General features: G+C 37.7%; 1 protein-coding gene across 4 annotated transcripts in view; it reads right to left on the bottom strand.

Moving 5' to 3' along the window:
- Window positions 1-5,194: 5,194 nt before the first annotated feature.
- Window positions 5,195-20,000, bottom strand: part of LOC143031459 (uncharacterized) — a 15,383-nt gene continuing 577 nt past the window's right edge. For 3 of the 4 annotated variants that reach the window (XM_076195295.1, XM_076195293.1, XM_076195296.1), the window contains exon 2: window positions 5,195-7,941. In XM_076195295.1, coding sequence (XP_076051410.1) covers window positions 6,597-7,736 — 1,140 coding nt within the window. In that variant the 5' untranslated portion in view covers window positions 7,737-7,941 and the 3' untranslated portion in view covers window positions 5,195-6,596. Of the gene's footprint in view, window positions 7,942-14,247; window positions 14,359-20,000 lie in introns of all 4 variants that reach the window. The other variant, XM_076195294.1, reaches the window with a different exon arrangement.

Raw genomic sequence — 20,000 nt, 5'->3', positions numbered from 1 at the left:
AATTCATCGTCTCTTCTATATTTCTAAAACGTTTCTCTCTACATGTATTTATGGATTTTCTCAGAATGTTTCGCTGTTTTAATATGAACACAATTGTCAAAATCCATCGTCTTTTCTTCTTGAAACATTTTTCTCTACACGGCTTTCTCAGAATGTTTTGTTCGGTGTTACGTAAGGCCATGTGCTGATTTGAAAATTTCGCTCCCTGATACCATGACATCTTAATTTCCTTTTCACGTCGTCTTAAACTAGGCAAAAACACCGTCGATTTCCATCTTCACACTAGGCCGATTTCCATCTTCACACAAGGCAAAAATGCCGTCGATTTCCTCCTTCACACAGGACAAAAATACCGGATTCTTTAGCTTTGTGCTATTGATTCCATCTTACCCACGAGACCTAATTACAGTAAAGAAGGTCACATAGTGTAGTGGTAGAAATTTCAGTTTTTCTTGAGCTTAATCATTTTGGTCATGATTTATACTTTGCATTCCTCTCAAGTATTGTTATTGAACAGATATGTCTTATGTTATATGTTCACCTTTTTAGGAATTTATTGGTGTAAGTGGTTAAAGCACACTTGAAAAAATGATGCCTCATGGTTTGGATGACTCTTTTACGGAATCAATTCAATTGGAAAATGAAGTCCAACGAGCAGTAACAGAAACACAAAGTTACACAGTCCTATCAGGGAGTTTGTTCACAAGTAAGGGATTTGACACAACAGATTAACAACATGGACAGGGAGACGTCTAATCCACAGGGGACAATGCAACACTTGATACAAATACATAATAACACACAACCATTAGTAACACCAACACCACATAAACCTCACAATCCATACAACCCTTCCGCAAGTGAACACCTCAATACCGTAGCAGGGACACCACAATCCAGACCCCAGAACCACCGCGTACTAATACACAAAGCACACCACTAGGTGCATCTGCATTCATCAGTACAGTACCCCTAACACCTATAAGAGCCTGGCCAGCATCACATAACCTTACAGTCACCACACCCTCTCCTACACAACTCCCCACACCCGTCCCTAATCCACCCCCAGCCTATCCTCCTGTTAATCAGAAAAACCCTTTCAATCTGCAGCAAGGCAATCAGACTGTCACAGCCAATCCTTTTAGTGGATCACCTAATTATCCTCTAAATAACACCAATCCGTTCCTTTATTCAAACATTACCCCAATGCCAGTCCCTCAGGAAATACCTATACTCAAGCCGAAAGATGCAAGTCTCCTCAAACTTAGTGAGCTAAAGGGCGTTAGCGCCGATAATAGGTTGAATACTTTCTTTAGGCAGGTAGAGTCATGCACCAACTCAGATGAGAAGAGAATAGAAGTGGCATTAGCCAGGACTGAACAAGATATAGCCACGTTCTTAACAGCGGAGCTAGCCACGAAGGGTAATAATCTAGCTTGGGATGAGATTAAGAGGATAATGAAACGACAGTTTATAGGTTCGGCTACACAGTTGCAGGCATGGCAAGAGATAACTGCCCCCCTGACTTATTATTTTGATGAACCTCCTAGCTCCTTTATTAATAAATTACAGTGTAAAATTTCAGCTTTAACACTGAAGTTCCCCAATGATCCAATCCCAACATCAGATAAGTTCCTTAAGACAAAGATATGTAAGGGATTGAATTCATACGCTCAAGCTAGATTAGTTGATTTCCTAGCAGATCATATTCCTTTGAGATATTTTATGACATATGCTGAAGAGGAATACTATCGAGCTCAAGGAATGAACACTGGTAATAATAACAGTCATGCCCATTTCAGGTGCTGGGAATTCCCAGTCACCAACCCCAGTGACAGGTACTCCTCAAGTGGGAACTCCAAGTAATGAAATAGATAAACTGACAAAGAAATTGGAGGAATTAAGCAAAAGGGTTGAGAAAACATCCATGAAGAAGCATAATAGTAACACTTACTGTGCCTTTTGCAGAGTGAATGACCATAACCTGTCTGATTGTCCTTGTAATCCACCTACAGGAATATGCTTTGATTACAATAAACCAAATAGTAGAAGAGGTCATGTAGGATGCCCAGGAAAATCAAATGGGAATATTACACAATGACTAGGAGGTCAAGCAAGATCTCCAAGTATAAGTTTGATGGTTAATGATAATATGGTTGCAGCTTTAGTTGATGCAGGTAGTTGTGTCAGTGTAGCTAAGAAATCCTTTGTGGACAGTTTTGGTTTGAAGCCTGCTAAGATGAGAAATTTACCTAGGCTAATGGGAGTCACAGACACAGTTGTACCGATATTAGGATCTGTTTATTTGGGTGTTAGTATTGGCCATACTACATAGTATTGTGCCAGACCCTCTTTTAGACACACAAGTCCTTTTGGGTGCAGATTTACTTGGAAGTGCCCGTCTAACATGGGGTCATAAGAAGGGTATACTAGTTTGGGATAGTATTACCTACAGTGTGCGGCTTCTTAAACGGAGGCCTTCCACAAGGAGAATTAAGAGTCTCAAGATAGTTCAACCATCAAACCCTGATGTAAATGAGATTAGGTTAGAGAGAAAAATTATCCTACCTCCTTCCTCTGCAAGAATATATGCCATTAAAGTTAATGAAGATGTAGATACTGTATTTGAATTTGAGTCAGGATTGAAACATAGTGGTGCTATGAAAGCTTTATGCCTTAAAGTCAATAGGGATCAGGAAGTCCCCATACCTCTAATAAACAGTACAAAGGGTATAGTTAAGTTGAAGATAGGAACATTAATGGGTACTTATAATAAGATTGATGAAAGAGACATCAGTTCAGTAGCTCCCACATGTAGAAAGATTGAAATTAAGAATGATCTTATCCCTGAAAGCATGCGTGTTGCACCAGGACGAGGAAGCAATAGAGAGGAGAAATTAGTAAGTTTAATTGCACAACAAGATTGGTCACATCTAGATAATGGACAACAAGCCCAATTAAAGAACCTGGTAATGGAGAATCACCAGATTTTCATAGTAGAAAGTAATGAGTTAGGAAAATTCCAGGGAGTTCACGGGCATATTAATGTTAGTGATCCCCAGCCCGTTAGGACCCCAATGTATAGATATCCCGAGAAAGCTAAGCAGATTATCGCCGATCTGTTAGAGGATATGGAGGCCAAAGATATAATTGAGCCATCCACAGCTGCCTGGTTGAGTCCTATAGTTCTAGTCAGAAAACCCGATAACTCTCAAAGAATGTGTCTGGACTATAGGAAAGTTAACACTCACCTTCAGACTGATATTCATCCATTACCTAGATTAGAAGAGTTAGCTGAATCGGCATCTGGAAATCCTTTTTATGCTTCTTTAGATATGAAAGATGCTTATTACCAGGTAGAATTGGATGAAGATAGTAGAGATTTGACAACTTTTAGTGATGGAGTTACACTATATTGGTTCAAGAGACTCCCCTTTGGTCTGAGTTGTAGTCCAGCCATATTCTCAAGAGTAACTAATTGGAAATATCTTAGTCCCCTTAATAAAGAAGGGCTGGGTCAAGAATTACTTAGATGACATTGTAGTATGGGCTCCTAACTTAGAAGAATTAATTGAGAGATTGGGAGAGTTGTTCCAATTATTTGGTGAAAAGGGTGTGAAATTGAATATCAAGAAGTGCCAGTTCGCTCGAGAAGAGATCAAATTTCTTGGCCATATCATCCATCCAAGGAAGGATGCAGACCTTGTTCTGACAACCTGAGTGCAATCACAGATATGAAAGCTCCTACAAATGTCAAGGAAAATAGAAGGTTTTTAGGTGTGTGGATTTTACCGCAAAGGCATATGCAATTTTGTAAAAATTGCTGTCCCCTTAACCAATCTTCTGAGAGGGAAAGAACAATTTAGTTGGACACCAGAGTGTCAATCTAGTTTTGAACAGCTAAAGCAACTTTTGATGACAGCTCCTGTACTTATTAAAGTAGATATGACAAAACCTTTTCAGCTATTTACAGATGCTAGTTTAGATAATGTAGGTGCAGTATTAATGCAAGAGAGTGATGGTCCTCTGAAGCCAGTTGGATATTTTTCAAAGAAATTAAAGCCTGTAGAACATAGATATTCCACTACCGATCGTGAAGCTTTAGCCATAGTACTGGCCTGTAGACGCTTTCATCATTTTCTTTGGGGTACCGTGTTCACAGTACAGACAGACCATCAGCCACTTGTATCAGTATTCAAAAGGAAGACAAAGTCTCCTAGAATGAATAGATGGGTTATTGAAATGCAGGATTACCGTTTCAAAGTTGTGTTTATGCCAGGAAAGAAGTATGAAGTAGCTGATCAGCCAAGTAGACCAGTTAGACCAATCTTTCACAATAAGCAAGACAATTACCTTAGTTTGAGTAAGGAAGAATATAAAGATAGGCAGCTAAGTGAAACAAGATGGGGAGACTTGATTGCTTATTTAGGAGGAAAATTGCCAAGAAAGAGGTTTCCCCGAGCTTTGATTCATCAGTTTATACTGTATGAGGGTTTGTTATACCTGAGTGCTGACAGGCAAGATACATACATATACCAAGGCTTTTTCCCCCTTCCAAGGGAGGTAGCCAAAAAGGGAAAGGCATAAAAACACTCCCACCCATTTCATCCCTAAATACACTCCACACCCCTACCACCCTCCTTCTCATCTGAGCACCTCCTGGATGACGGGTCATCCCTGCACCCTGCCCACCGCCCTGGGTCAGAAGCAGTGTCGCAAGACACAGCACATCCACAGCAAGGCCGCTTCATTTAATCGGCGACCCCCCTTGCATATAAGGAGAGGACGGGGAGAAATCCCTTCGGGCTGCGTCAAAATTTACTCACACATACTACCCCACCCCCTCGCCCATTCCTCCTCATGCAATCACAACATCATCCAGGCAAGATATTTCGATTAAACTTTGCGGAAAGTCGGGTCTTGGGGCAGATCCAGATATGCTGAGAGGGTTTTTTTGAATTTGCAACCCTAGCATTTATAGACTGTATACAAGTCTTATGAATTGTATACAAAGTGGGTTCTATCATTTGTAATGTGGGAACAATTATCTTTATTTTGTGACCCTGATGTGGGTGGAGGTGTGCCCTCTCCAATTACCTTTTAAATTTGGCTTTCCATAAACAAGACAAATCATTAGGCATATATTCAAATTCTATATTTTACATTCATTTTTTATTTCCAGAGTTCTTTGTGACAACAATGACAGAACTGACAAAAATATTTAATATGCATTTTATAGTTATCTGACTAGTACAAAATGAAGTTTAAGAAATAATAATAACACTGATGACTGGTTACCTTTATTCAAACTTTAAAATTTTGCAAATAGCTACAAAACCACAAAATATGTCCATTACTAATTCTCAGCTTGTTTATTTCTAGCTTCTATTTCTTCTCTCTTCTATCTTTCACATTTCCTCACTCCTTATTCACATTACCTAAATTTATTGAATTTCTATAACATTGGTAGCTTTTCACTCTCACAAGCATATTCAAATGGGATTCCCCTAAACGGTATTTAAGTTTGTTTTTATTTGATTCATTAGACTAAAACCTCACCAACAAACAGTCTGCACTGGATGCAAGGAAGGCTCCTCCAATATCCATCAACTTTGACGACAAGTCACAGAACTATTCATTCATAAGAGCAAATACCAATATTTGTGTAATATTATATATAATTTTGGATTTAATGTTTTCTTGTACAGAAAGTTTGAAATCATTGACATAATTATTCCTGTAGTATGAAGAAAAGGGACATTGACATGTTTCACCACCAAGTGAGAGATGACAATGTGAAACAGAGGAAACAGAGTCAAACACTGAGACCATTCTTATACCTCATCCTGTGGGGATCTGTCCTGCAAATGTGTGCTGCAGCAGTTTTCATTGGTCATTTCCACTTCACACCCTTTGCTGCTTCCTTTGAATTTGACATCATGGTGCAGCACTTCTTAGCAATTTTGTTATTTAAAGATTGTTTTTATATTGTCAATTTTCAAATGGTTACAGATTACTGAATACAGACCATGTCTGTGTGCACTATTTACCAAAGCTCAGTTGCCTATTTTTCCAACAGTATTCTCTTTGGTTATGTTGTTATTCTTGAAGAGTAGGTCTTTGTAGGAAACTCTACTGATTTCTTTTTCTTTTCCTAATAGAATTTGTTACATGAAAAAAGAACAAAAAAATCTGGAATCGTATCAAGTATTGACAATTATCAGGCCACCAGGACTATTATATTTGGGCGGTGAAACTGAAACTAATATATGCTTCTTGATTTAATTCACTCAACTGAGCAAGTACTGGTGATGAATAACCATCACAGTACAATCTCAAAACTACACATGAAATTAAGAAATTGCACACTTATCTTAAAGGTAATTGACAGATCCTCAAAATCACACTTTTCTCTTGTTTTGAATTATAAAATCACACAATCAAATTATTTAATTGAAAAAAAAAATCAAATTAATTTTGAATACCTTGTGTGCACATATTTTTTTCCCCTCTATGCATTTGTTGTAAAGCATGTGTGCATGCCTACAGGCACACAGCTTTTAGGGTACATCATTCATTGCACAGATCTACAATTTTTAACAAGTGTGAATCACCATGTGACATTTGAGAGACCTCTTTTTTGAGAAAGCTGAATCGCAGAGGTCACACTGGAAAGGCTTCTCTCCTGTGTGGGTCCTCATATGCTCTCTGAGATGACCCTTTTCTGAAAAAGCAGAATTGCAGAAGTCACACTGGAAAGGTGTCTCTCCTATGTGGGTTCTTATATGCTGTGTGAGAGAATACTTTCTTGAGAAAGCAAAATCACACAGGACACACTGGAAAGGCTTCTCTCCTGTGTGGGTCCTCATATGCATTCTGAGATGACCCTTATGTGAAAAAGCAGAATCACAAAGGTCACAATGAAAAGGCTTCTCTCCTGTGTGGGTCCTCATATGCATTCTGAGATGACCCTTTTGTGAGAAAGCAGAATTGCAGAAGTCACACTGGAAAGGTGTCTCTCCTATGTGGGTTCTTATATGCTGTGTGAGAGAATACTTTCTTGAGAAAGCAAAATCACATATGTCACATTGGAAAGGCTTCTCTCCTGTGTGGGTCCTCATATGCTCTCTGAGATGACCCTTTCGTGAAAAAGCAGAATCACACAGGTCACACTGGAAAGGCTTCTCTCCTGTGTGGGTACTCATATGCTGTGTGAGGGAAACCTTTACTGCGAAAGCAGAATCACAAAGGTCACACTGGAAAGGCTTCTCACCTGTGTGGGTCCTCATATGCTCTCTGAGATGACCCTTATGTGAAAAAGCAGAATCACACAGGTCACACTGGAAAGGCTTCTCTCCTGTGTGGGTACTCATATGCCTTGTGAGAGGACCCTTTTGTGAAAAAGCAGAATCACACAGGTCACACTGGAAAGGCTTCTCTCCTGTGTGGGTCCTCATATGCTTTGTGAGACCATCCTTATTTGAGAAAGCAGAATCACACAGGTCACACTGGAAAGGCTTCTTTCCTGTGTGGGTCCTCATATGCCTTGTGAGATGAACCTTTTGTGAAAAAGCAGAATCACACAGGTCACACTGGAAAGGCATCTCTCCTGTGTGGGTACTCATATGCTTTGTGAGACCATCCTTTTTTGAGAAAGCAGAATGACACAGGTCACACTGGAAGGGCTTTCTCCTGTGTAGGTTATCACATGACCTTTGAGATGACTTTTGTTCCATTTGAGATCACCCTTTTGTGTGAAAGCAGAATCACACAGGTCACTTTGGAAAGGCTTCTCTTTAGTATGGTTCATCAAACGATATCTAAGATGATTTGTGATATAGCTGCTGTATTGCAGATGTAACACTGGGTCCTTACCATTGTATTACATGTATGGAATCCACGGATAGCTCTTCCAAAGAAATGGTGATAGGTACCCTCATCCTGGAAAAAAAAGAAGATAATAATAATAATGATACACTGTAATAGGGTGGTGGATATTTCATACACATAGAATTTCATACTCAATTCCCTTTGTACCTAAACAAAGGCCTTGTAGTTGCCATCACCTAACATAAAATAGATAGAAACACAAACAAATGTGCTATGAAATATTGCATTTTACTTTTTCAATAAAAATAAGCTAAAAATCATCCAAAGCCTACTACATGCATACTCACCCCACTAAGACCAGCAGAATGACTCCAATTTTGTTCTAGGTTTTTCCTCATGTCACGCGATTTGGAAATGGAGAATGACCTAACACCTGCCACAGCATATTTTGATGTAACTATAACATTTCATGTTTGGGCTCATAAGAACTGAATCTAAATATGACCTACTCTAGGAAGGCTTATTCAGTTCATGTCACTCATCTGACTCAAATAAGTGATGCAAGTCACATCCCTTTAGATACACTGGTAAATAGTGTACCTGTGTTATTAAGTACACCGTAATAAACATGGTTGAGCTAAGAAATTGTAGAGGTGTTTTCTATATTTTTCTCTTATCATAATTAGTAAAATACCTGTTTGTATAATAGAAAAAAAAAAAAAATCAGATATACCTACTAAAACAATTTCAACCATCATGACATATTACTTGGTAAATAGAAATGCCAATGTGTCACATACAAATCATCACACATTATAAAGTTTAGGAACAGAGTGCTTTGGGGCCCAGTCCTCTCCCCTACCTTTAACCTATGCATGATATACCCACATACCACACCTCAAATACAAATCTCTTCCTACACAAGTAGTGATAAGAGACAAACACTCTAACTGGGATGAAGTAATAAGCGGTGCTCCCCAAGGAACAGTTTTGGCCCCAATAATGTTTGCTATATATATTAATGATATGGATAAAGAAATTGAAAGTTACATGAGCTTCTTTGCAGATGACGCAAAACTGCTAAAAAAAAAGTGAACACGGAAGAAGATCGTGAGTCACTACAGAGTGATCTCAATAAAGTATGGGAATGGAGTAGGAAGTGGGAGATGGAGTTCAATACCAAAAAGTGTAGTATAATGGAATTTGGAAGAAGCAAAAAAAAAAAAAAAAAAAAAAAAATAGAAGGATCATATAAATTGGGAGAAGAAGGAATAAAAAAAGTAGAAAATGAGAAGGACCTGGGAGTCATTATGAATAATATGTCACCTGAGAAACATATAAATAAGATTTTTGGAGAAACTTATAACTTAATAAGAACAATCAAAGTGGCATTCACATACCTGGATGAAGAAATGGTGAAGAAAATATTAATTACTTTGATAAGACCAAGATTGGAATATGCAGCAACAATGTGGTCACCAAATACAAAAAAAAAAAGTATATTAAAACTTGAAAGAATACAAAGAGCAATTACAAAATTGCCACCAACACTCTCAAAACTATCATATCAAGAGAGACTAGCAAAACTTGAGCTACAGACACTAGAGCAAAGAAGAGAGGAGATTTGATAACTATTTACAGAATCATGAAAGGCATAGAAATTATTGATAGACAGGATCTAATAAAATGGAATGAAGGAAATACAAGAGGACACAGAAAGAAAATCGAGAAAGACAGCTATAGAAGAGATCTGAAAAAGAATAGCCTTCCTCACAGAGTAATAGACATTTGGAACAAGTTAGATGAGAAAGTAGTGTGTGCAAAAACAATACATGAATTTAAAAATAGTTTAGATGAAATGAGATATGAAGACGGGACACCACGAGCATAGCTCCCCTTCCCGTAAAATACAACTAGGTAAATACAGATAATTACATTACACCATAACACACATAGCCAAAGAAATACAATTGACATACCTACACATTCAACACCTGTCTCATCACAAATACACTCAAAATAACCTCAACCAAATCCACAGCCATACTTCCCACCAACTGGATAGCAGCAGAACACAAATACATACCACGCCTCTTCATCAACATCACCCTTATACCACACAAAAATGCACCCAAGATTCTTGGACATAACATCTGATACATTCATGTCATTCAAGCAACACATCACAAACATAAACAAAAGGCACACCTAGACTCAACACACTTAAATCACTTGCAAGTACACTCAAACCTTGCTTAGCAAGCACCTCACAGACGGGACTGCTCGGACAGACAGTCTAGGGAACAACAACAACAACAACAACAACAACAAGCAAAATTTTAAGAAAATTTACTTGCTTAATGAGTGACATTTCACTTAATGAGTGACGTTTATTGATTTGCATGCCCAACGCGACGGCTCCTTTCTACCTAGCTGGCCATGAATCACGGGGAGCACCTTCTTGTGACTCGTCTTTAGCTCATTCCTGTCTGTTTCTTGGCCAATGTTGCCACTGCTTGAATTTTTTCTTTTACTAGATCTTAGATTTTTTTATTTTGACTCTGGAGTCTTGATTTTTTCCTTAAAATCCAGTAAATCTTGTAGTTTTCAAGTAACTTGGCTGATGAATGCATAAAAGACATCCAGCATTACACCCTCAGCAAATTCAATAGTAAAACCATGACTATCCAGTATTTTGGACTGCTCATGGACACTCTTGTATGGCATTTTTGTAGTAAATGACGCATTTTTGAATTATGCCTATTTTCTTTCGAGCCAATCATATGTAACCATGAGTATCACAGGGCTCTCTGCCAATCAACATTTATCCTGTGGGGCAGCGACTCCTGCCTTTAGTTTGAATACAAGAGGCTATGATGCTAGGTTATGCATGTTTGGGATTGGGTGGGCTACATTAAGTTTGGTTTAGTTGGTTAGATTAGAATTACCCACTCATCTTTTACTTCCCCACCCAAAACCCCTGATTCCCAGCTCAGCTCCTAGTCTCTCGCTCCCAAAACTGTGAAGGGAGAGGGAGGGAGTGGTATACCTTGAAAACGAGGCATTATTTTCTAACAGAAATTCCATAGAACCAAAGAGTTGTGGAATCTTCCACAACAGTATAAAACCCTCTTTCTATTTAGAAAAATTGAATACTTTGCTGGTATAATTGTAGGGTGGGAATGTGTAACTCAAAAATGAGACATTTGACAAAAACATCATGGAAGAAAAGTGTCTTAGAACTGTTCAAAACAGAAAAAACATTTTTAATAACATTTTCTGCGGATGCAACTCTGTATATATTTCAACCATGTTGTAATAATTGCATTGTAGTAAGTGAATCATGAAATACAACTGGAACCAAAATTTTTTAATGTGGTTATTTATTTATGATGAAATAATGTGTAATATATCAGTTTGTTATGTGCATTCAGTATGAAGCCAGCGATGGGTGCTGGACACATATCAGACTTATAGGGAGTGAATGTTGTGTTCATGTTACTGGGAAGCTCAGTTATCAGTCTGTATTTAGCACCTGTTCCACCAGCATCTTATTGTCGCTTGTGATCATACATTTTCCAAACTTGTGTTCAGTTGCAGGGATGACCCATCATACAGAAGGAGCCAAGAAAAGAGAGAGATAAGGGGGTGAATGGGGGTGGTGTATGTGGGGATTAAATGGGTAGAAGTGAATTTTATGCCTTTGACTTTGGCTACCTCCCTTGTAAAGGAAAAAAAAAAAAAAAATGGTATATGTATGTATGTGTTCAGACACAATATCTATGATTTTTTTCAGTACAAGAATGTCCCCGAAGAAAAAAATGCAAGAAGACAGGGATAAAAGAAGACAAATCACTGTTGAAGTGAAATGTAAAATCAATGAGAAGTGAGAACATGGTGTGAGTGTGGCTGACCTATTACGCACATACAATCAGACTACATCAACAATCTGCACTATCGTCAAGAACAAGGACAAGATTAAGGAAACAGATGCTTCAAAGTGAGTAACAAGAATAACTGTATAATGGCCATGCATTCTTGACAATGTTGAAAGCAAATGCAAGGTGTGACACTATTAATGAGAGCCTTATTTGTGAGAAGGCAAAAGTAATTTTTGCCGACCTTGTTAAGAAAATGCCAGGAGCAGCAACAGACAAACAAGCATTCAAGGCAACCCGTAGGTGGTTTGAGTAGTTTAAAAGAAGAAGAACCGACATCCACAGCATTGTGAGGCATGGCAAAGCAGCAAGCTCTGACACAAAGGCAACAGAGAACTTCATTGGTGACTTTAGGAAGCCTATGGATTCTGAGTTACCTACCCCAGCAGGTTTTTAATTGCAACAAGACAGGTCTTTCTTCACTCATTCTGTTCATGTGTCCAAAGCATCCCAATACTCTCTCATCAACCCAATCTTCTAACTCCCTTTCCAACCCTGTTCTCCTCTTCACCTCCTTGCTTCTCACTCTATCCATCCTAGTAACCTCTACCATACTTCTCAGGCATTTCATTCCTAACACATTTAAACTCTTCCTCTCTTATGTTCCATGTTTTTGCCCCATACATTGCTGTCGGCACAATCACTCCTTTATACACCCTCCTCTTAGCATCCATTCCCAAATGTCTATTTCTTATTACACATTTTAATAATCCAAGGCTACTCTCAATCTACATTCTATCTCCACCCCTCCCTTTCCCACCACTTTTGCACCCAAGTATATAAAGCTATCCACTTCCTCCAGTCTCTCTCCCTTAATACTCACTTCCAATTTGCTGCCATCCTCTGCCCTTGTACATCTCATCACTTTACTTTTACCCACATTTATTTTCAACTTCCTTCTTTCCCACAGCTTCCCAAACTCTGTCACTAGCTTTCTTAATCCCTCCTCTGATTCTGCTACAAGTGCAGTGTTGTCAGCAAACAACAACTGGCTTATCTCTGATTTTTTCTCCATTTTCTTTAACCCTCTCCAATCCCTGGCCCATTACTCTTGCATTTACCTCTTGCACCACCCCATCCATGTATAAATTGAACAGCCAAGGCAACATAACACATCCCTAACAAAGTCCCACCTTTACCTCCAACCCCTCACTTTCTCCATTTGTAATTCTAACACAGGCTCTACTACTCTTGTAAAAGCTCTTGACTGCTCTCAACAGCTTTCCTCCTATCCCATATATCTGCAACTAGATATTTTATACTTCCATTAAATCGGGTTTCTCCTAAAGAGGGACTTGTTAAATTGGGCTTGTACTATAGTACAATTCAAAAGGAGACTTGATCAATGCCAGGCAAATCAGGAGACAATATCTAATTTTGAGGAAAGTCCTATACTAGTGGACACACCTGGTTCAGGTCAGCTGGAGGAAGGACACAGGAAGGACAAAAATTAAGGCCTGATTTACACAAGCTGGAAGTGATCTGCACATATAGACCACTGTTGCATGAGATCAAGGGTCACATTGTGATATGTTTATGCCACCTCCATATTGGAGGAAAAACTACGAGCAAGAAGAGATTGTTCAAGAACTGTAGTTATGGAACACAGTGCCCAGAGACATAGGGAATGAATTACAGTCCTGAGAAGAGGTGGAAAGAACAATGTTGCACACAGTGATTATCCCAGTGGAAATCCTAAATTTCAAGGGGTGAACCATGTTGCCCTTTTTTTTTTTTTTTCTTTTTTTTTACTTCACATGTTCCTGGTTATGTATGTAGCAATGATTGTCATATCCCCACACATATTTTGCAGGTTATCATACAATAGAGGGGACAGTCCAAGAAAAACTATGTAAACTTGTTTTACTTTGGAAGTTTTTTCAGTCTTCCACTGGTACAGAGATGGGGAGCTGCATATAAACCTCCATATCTCTTCATTGCTAGTTGTTAGTTAGGTTAGGTCCTAGAATATACTGTACAAGGCAATTGCATAAAAGAGGCCAGCAGTTAGTCAAACAAGGTAGATTTTTACTCAAATTATGCAACTACTCTAGACTACTGCATAATTACAATTCAAATGTGAGTTTACTACACATCTCTGGGCCTTACAGTACTACCTCTTATTAACGGACGTTAATTAGCTGTGTTTGTGGTGTTTTTGGTGCTGTGTAATCACTGTGCCACCTAAAAACCACTCCAAATCAACGGATTATTCACATCAACAGACACCGTTACCCCCCTTTTAGTCCGTTAATGAGAGGTAGTACTGTATATCATTTGCAAATTCCAGTTTTTTGGCAGACATTAACTGGTCTCTCAGGCATCTCCACTCTACTTCATATGTATTTTGATCTGCATGTGAGGTTATTATAATTTGTTACAGGTGATTTTGTATCAAAGTTTCACTTCAAAGATATTTGAAGAGCAAAAAGGTATAATATTTAAAATAAGTGCAATGGATGACAAAATAGTTACTAACTTTTTCTTAGTGTTGAATGGGTACTCAACATTGGAATAAGGAGACACAGCCTGTATTTATCCAGTCCACACTCTAATTGACTCTGCATCCTTCCTGGGCACGCAGGAAAACCTAAGTTGCCAAAATCCTAATTAATACTATTCATTCCCTTTTACACAGAAAACAACAGACACTCAAAATGATATGATAATATAGATATTTGTACAAAGATATCCTATTACACATTCATCCCACTTTCACATAAAAAGAATTGAATTGATAACTTAATAAGCATTCAGGAATGGCAATCACTACAACTTCACAGAAACTTCAAGAATAATTACACATACATATGAATATACACACTTCCAATTATGCATTACTTTCATAATTCCTAAGGCTGAATATATTGAGATAACTATGAAAATGGATATACAATATTAGGAAGGACTGGCACTTGTTCATCAGTTCCCATGGAGAGCTATTGTCACTGTGCCTCTATTGCTGCCTGGCAAGTGGGGGAAAAAAGCTGTATTCATATCAGAGTAGAGGGTTTAGTTAGGCAAGTTAGGTATGAGTTGGATTGGTAATTATCTTCTCTCATGGGAATTACTCTGAACCAGGCTTAATACTTCACCAGAAAAAGGACAATCATCTAATTAATTGAAATTGTCCACTGATGTGTAGAAAAAATAAACTCATACTCCTTGACAAATATTAAAAGAATATTATGAACAAAGCATCAAAGACTGCTGTCAAGTTCAGACTTGAGAATGCCATTTGAGGACCTGCAGGTCTTTGGAAATAGTACAACTACACACTGCCAACATAAGTGTGTAATCAAACTGGTGAATAATTAGGAAGAGGTAAAGTCTCCTCCCAGTCAATGTCTGGATCACCAATTGGCAGTTTGTGGCTGTCTGTACAGTAAACTTCTACCCCCTGTCTAGGAGAAAATATGCCTCATGCTGTTTTATTCTCGTTCATGTCACTTAAACAAAGAATTCAATCTAACAACAATGAAGCTTTGTTACCTGATATTTTACTCATATTTACTTATGTTGTTGTTACTGGACGCAGGTCATTAAGCCTCTATATCCAGATCCTCATTGATCATTTTTTTGGTGACATTGAGAGTCGTTTCAAAATTAAACTTGACATCTTGTCCATCCCAGTTCTTGTCCAAATGACATTCGAAGGAAGCCTTAGTATGAGTATTTACATGTGTAGGCAGGTTGTTCCAGATGTCCACAATCCTCTATGTAAAATAGTTCTCATGCAACATTTTTTTAGCTCTCTTCTTGTGCATCTTGTAATCATGTCCCCTAGTCATCAAATGTAGTGCTACTTCTCCTTCATATTTGCCATGCATCATCTTACATTCCTCTATCATATCTCCCCTGGCTCTTCTATAAACTAATGATGGTAAATCTATTTTTCTTTTTTCAATCTTTCCTCACATGTTAGGTTCTTTAGATCTGGAATCATCTTTTTGGCTCTTCTCTGGACATTTTCTATGGCTCTAATATCTTTTTTCCTCCAAGTGCTCCAGACCGCTTGGGCACATTCCAGATGTGGGTCTTACCATAGCTGTAAACAGAGAATGAAACATTTTAAATCCATGTGTTTAAAAGTCCTATAGATGACACCCATAATTTGATTAGCATTGTTGATTTTGTATTGAATATGGCTTTCAAACTTCAATTTACTGTTCACTAATACTCCTAGATCTTGTTCTTCCTGAGTATAGTTTAATTCTGCTTGAATTATGCCTTCTGAAGTATTATAATATATGCTATATCTGTGACCATAATTGTTGTCTGCCTGTTGCTCACTTAAATGCACTATTTTACATTTTCTTGGATGTAGTTTTAGCAGCCACTTATCAGTCCAGTCATAGATGTGTTTTGTGTCTTCTTAGAGTATGTTACTATCATCTGGTCCTGATATACTTCTGAACAGTTTGGCATCATCAGCAAATGATGAAAAGCACTGGTCCTAAAACACTTCCTTGTGGTATCCCACTTCTTGCCATTCAGATTCTTCTCCATTAACAATAACTCCTTGCTCTCTTCCAAGCAAGTAAGAATGTCTCAAGCCATCTGTATATTTGTCCAGTTATTCCATACATTTTTAGTTTGGTCAAAAGTCTGTTGTGGTGGACTGTGTCAAATGCCTTCATAAAGTCTAGATACATCACATCCACACTGTTACCGCTTTCTAAGAGTTAATGCCCAGATATCAAGCACCTTAAGTAATTGTGGAGTTGCGGAACACCCTTCAATAAATCTGTACTGTTTGTTGCTTAGCAGATTATCTTTTTTAATATTTTACAAGTAATGCATGTTAGACTTATTGGTCTGTAGTTTTCAGCTCTTCTTTTATTACCCTTTTTAAAAATTGCACTTATATTGGCTGTCTTCCAGTCCATTGGTATTCTGCTGGTCAGGAGAGTGTTGTTATGAATAATAGTTAGAGCCTCACTTATCTCGTGTCTCATCTCTCACAGCACTCTTGGATGAATTGAGTTAGATCCTGGTGAACTGTCAATTTTTAAGTTTGTCAGATGTTGCAGCACTACTTCCTGTGATATCTCAACTTGGTTGAGCTGGCTAATTTCTGGAACTCACTGCTCAAAGGTCAGATCATCAGTATCACTTTTCCTAGTAAAGACTAATGCAAATCTTATATCTCCTATATTATGTCTAAATTATATTTGTCTTTCATTGCTGAAAGTTCAGAGAATACTTTAGTTGGTGTGTCCCTTGTCACCGTTTCTTTAATTTTCTCCTTGAACAGCAGCCACTGATGTTCTAAGCCATCCGCTTCCCTAATCTGGTGTACCCATTCTTCTGACAGATAAGTCTTCATGGCAGAGCAGTCATCTTTGTCATATAGGTATGTTGTACAAATATTTTCATATCAATTAGTATAGCAGTTGTAGTTAATCTTGAGCACATTATGGTCACTCTTACCTAGTGGTGCTGTAATCTCAACACCATCTACCATATTTTCTTCATTTGTAATTACAAGATCTAGCAAGCTTGGTATATTTGTTCCTCTTCTCCTTGTAGCTTTTCTGACATCTTGATATAAATATGCATCCCATAGGGCCTTCACAAAACGAAATTCACTAGTGTCTTCTCCCCTTGGTGTGGTCCAATCTTCCCAGTTAATCCTTAGATAATTAAAGTCCCCTATAGGAAGAATGTGAGAATACTCAGTATTTGCTAGTCCTTTTAACATTTGCATCAGACTTTCTTCACCTTCATTAGTAATTGCAGGATTCTTGTATATTACACCAATCAAAAGGTTATCGCCATCTCTAAACTGTGTAGTGGCCCATAGTGATTCATGGAATTGTATTGTATCAGTCTTTTGCATAGATATAATGTTTTACATACATAATAACCCCTTTACTCATTCCCTGTGTAAGGTCTTGGTTTAGCAATTCACTTGAATTTTAGCTTTAGTCAATTTAGATCTTGTAATTATAAGTTTCACTTCCACTATTGCTATTATATCTTCTTTTTTTCTTAACGTTCTCCATTTTGTTTACCAATGATTCTGCATTTGCATACCAGAATAAAATTTTCTGTGTATTGGTTATCCTAAGTCTGATGCTTGAGGATTTTGTTGTTAGGTTTGGTGCTTCCTGATTTTTTTTCATCCACATGTATCCTGGAGGCCCTTGCACTCTGCACAAAATATTTCCTGATGCACCATTAACTTCCCGCTCTTTGTCCTACTCTACCAGATCCCTCAGTTCAGCTCTCTGAGCAAAAGATAAGTCTTGCTGCTTATATATTTTACTGTATTCTTCCATTTCTGTAGCCATTTTCAAATTTCTCAGTACAGTACCTCGATCTTTGTTCTTAGACTTTCAAAACCAACAAGCAATGGACATGATTTTATCTAGACTGCAGTTTCATTTCCACTCTTCTTTTCCAAGCAGAATGCTGTTAGCACATACCAATGCAACACATTTCCATTACAAATTTCCTGTCTTCCTCAGATCTGTTTTTACCATCGTCATCTCTACTTTCTGGCACACCATACATTATAAGATTGCATCTCCTGGATTCCTCATCCCTGAATATCTTGATTGATTCTTGTACACTATGGCTTACAGATACCTCTTGATTTTGTCCACCACCTGCATGGATTGCAGTGCCTACTTTTTTGTTCCATTTCCTCATTTCTTTTAATCATCAATTACATATCATGTAATCTTTTCTCCACTTCCTCCATTTTTTTTCTTTTGTTATAATTTTTTTGGCTAACCTTGATTCTGAAAGTTCTGGCAACACCTTTTTTGTTATTTCAGGGACAGCATGTTCCAGTATTTTCTTATTAATACACTGTACATTATCTTTATTAACTTTAGTGTTAACTATTTCAGTAATACCTTCAATTTGTTCCTTTACTTCTTGCTCAAACTCTCAAGTAGTTTACCTTGCTTCACTACAAGGACCTTAACTGCTTGCAGTATATTCCCATACCCTATTTTACATTGAGTACAGTGCCAATTCATTTGATCCCCAACCTTGTTCTCTATCTTTGTGATGGCCTCTTACATATGAAAAACAGGAAATCATCACATCACTCGCAGCGGTCAATAGGTTAAATGACCTGGATCCAGTATCTAAGATTACAATAGGGAACGTATAATGGAAATTTTTAAGGCATGCACAATATAGCAATAGAAAGTCAAATATCAAGTTTGTAAATCATGATACATCAACATAAATATGTTTCTCTGGGTAGAAATCGATAACTGAAAAAGATGCCAAAAGTGGTACACTATTGAATGGAGCTGTGACGATTACTTGAGACACCATCCTTATTTTGATAGATGAGGCAGTAAAAGAAATTAAAGTATGATAACTTTGTCTAATCCAACCTGAATTTAGTAATATGGTTACCTGTAATGTTAGATGTCATCAGGGTTGTCGTCATCAGGGATGTTGACGGCCGGTTTTAACGTCCAATGAGACCGTAGGGTGTTGAGGAGCTTCACAGCTTCAAGAAAAGCATGCAGCTCAGCTCCATAGAATGGTTTCAAAAATATGATGCCACTTGGAGTGGGAGAACACCCAGTATACAATGTAGTCATCACCATCATCAAACTGACATTGACAGGACTGGGCAGATGACAACAAGGCATCTCAAATCTATTGTCACAGCTCCATTAGGTAGTGTATTTGCTTTAAGCAAGGTTTTTTGTTATTGATATCCACCAAGAAAAATATGTATTATGTAGATGTATTATAATTTACAAGATTTATTTCTAATTTCCTACTCCTATACCATTTTGATGTGCACTTCTAAAAATAACCCAGTATAACTACTCAGAGTACAGTGTAATGCAATGACTTGGGTTTCTGGAGTCAATATAAAGATTTTTACTTGCAAGAATACCAGTGCATGCTAAATTCAGAGTGAACTTGATCAATTATTTTCGGACAGAGGAAGACAAGATGGAGCTCCACACCTTAATAAGAAGAATGTAATAACTATGTAAGCAAACACTATACACATGTTGGTAAATATAAAGATGATTGCCAGTCTCAATTTATATTTGAAATTGCTACTGACATTAAATTGCAGCATTTATATAATATAATTGGCCTCAAAATACTCAAAATCATGATAAGAGCTAGCCAATGATAGGTAAGAATTGCAGCTATGAGACCAGTGAAAAAATTTTATACAAAGATTTTTGCCAACTTCAATTTACTAAAAATCACTACCAACATTACTATTAATTAGCG

Source organism: Oratosquilla oratoria, chromosome 12 (genome assembly GCF_046742065.1).
Source record: "Oratosquilla oratoria isolate Oo_2021 chromosome 12, ASM4674206v1, whole genome shotgun sequence".
NCBI lineage: Eukaryota > Metazoa > Arthropoda > Malacostraca > Stomatopoda > Squillidae > Oratosquilla > Oratosquilla oratoria.
This window is presented reverse-complemented; position numbering and strand designations above follow the sequence as displayed.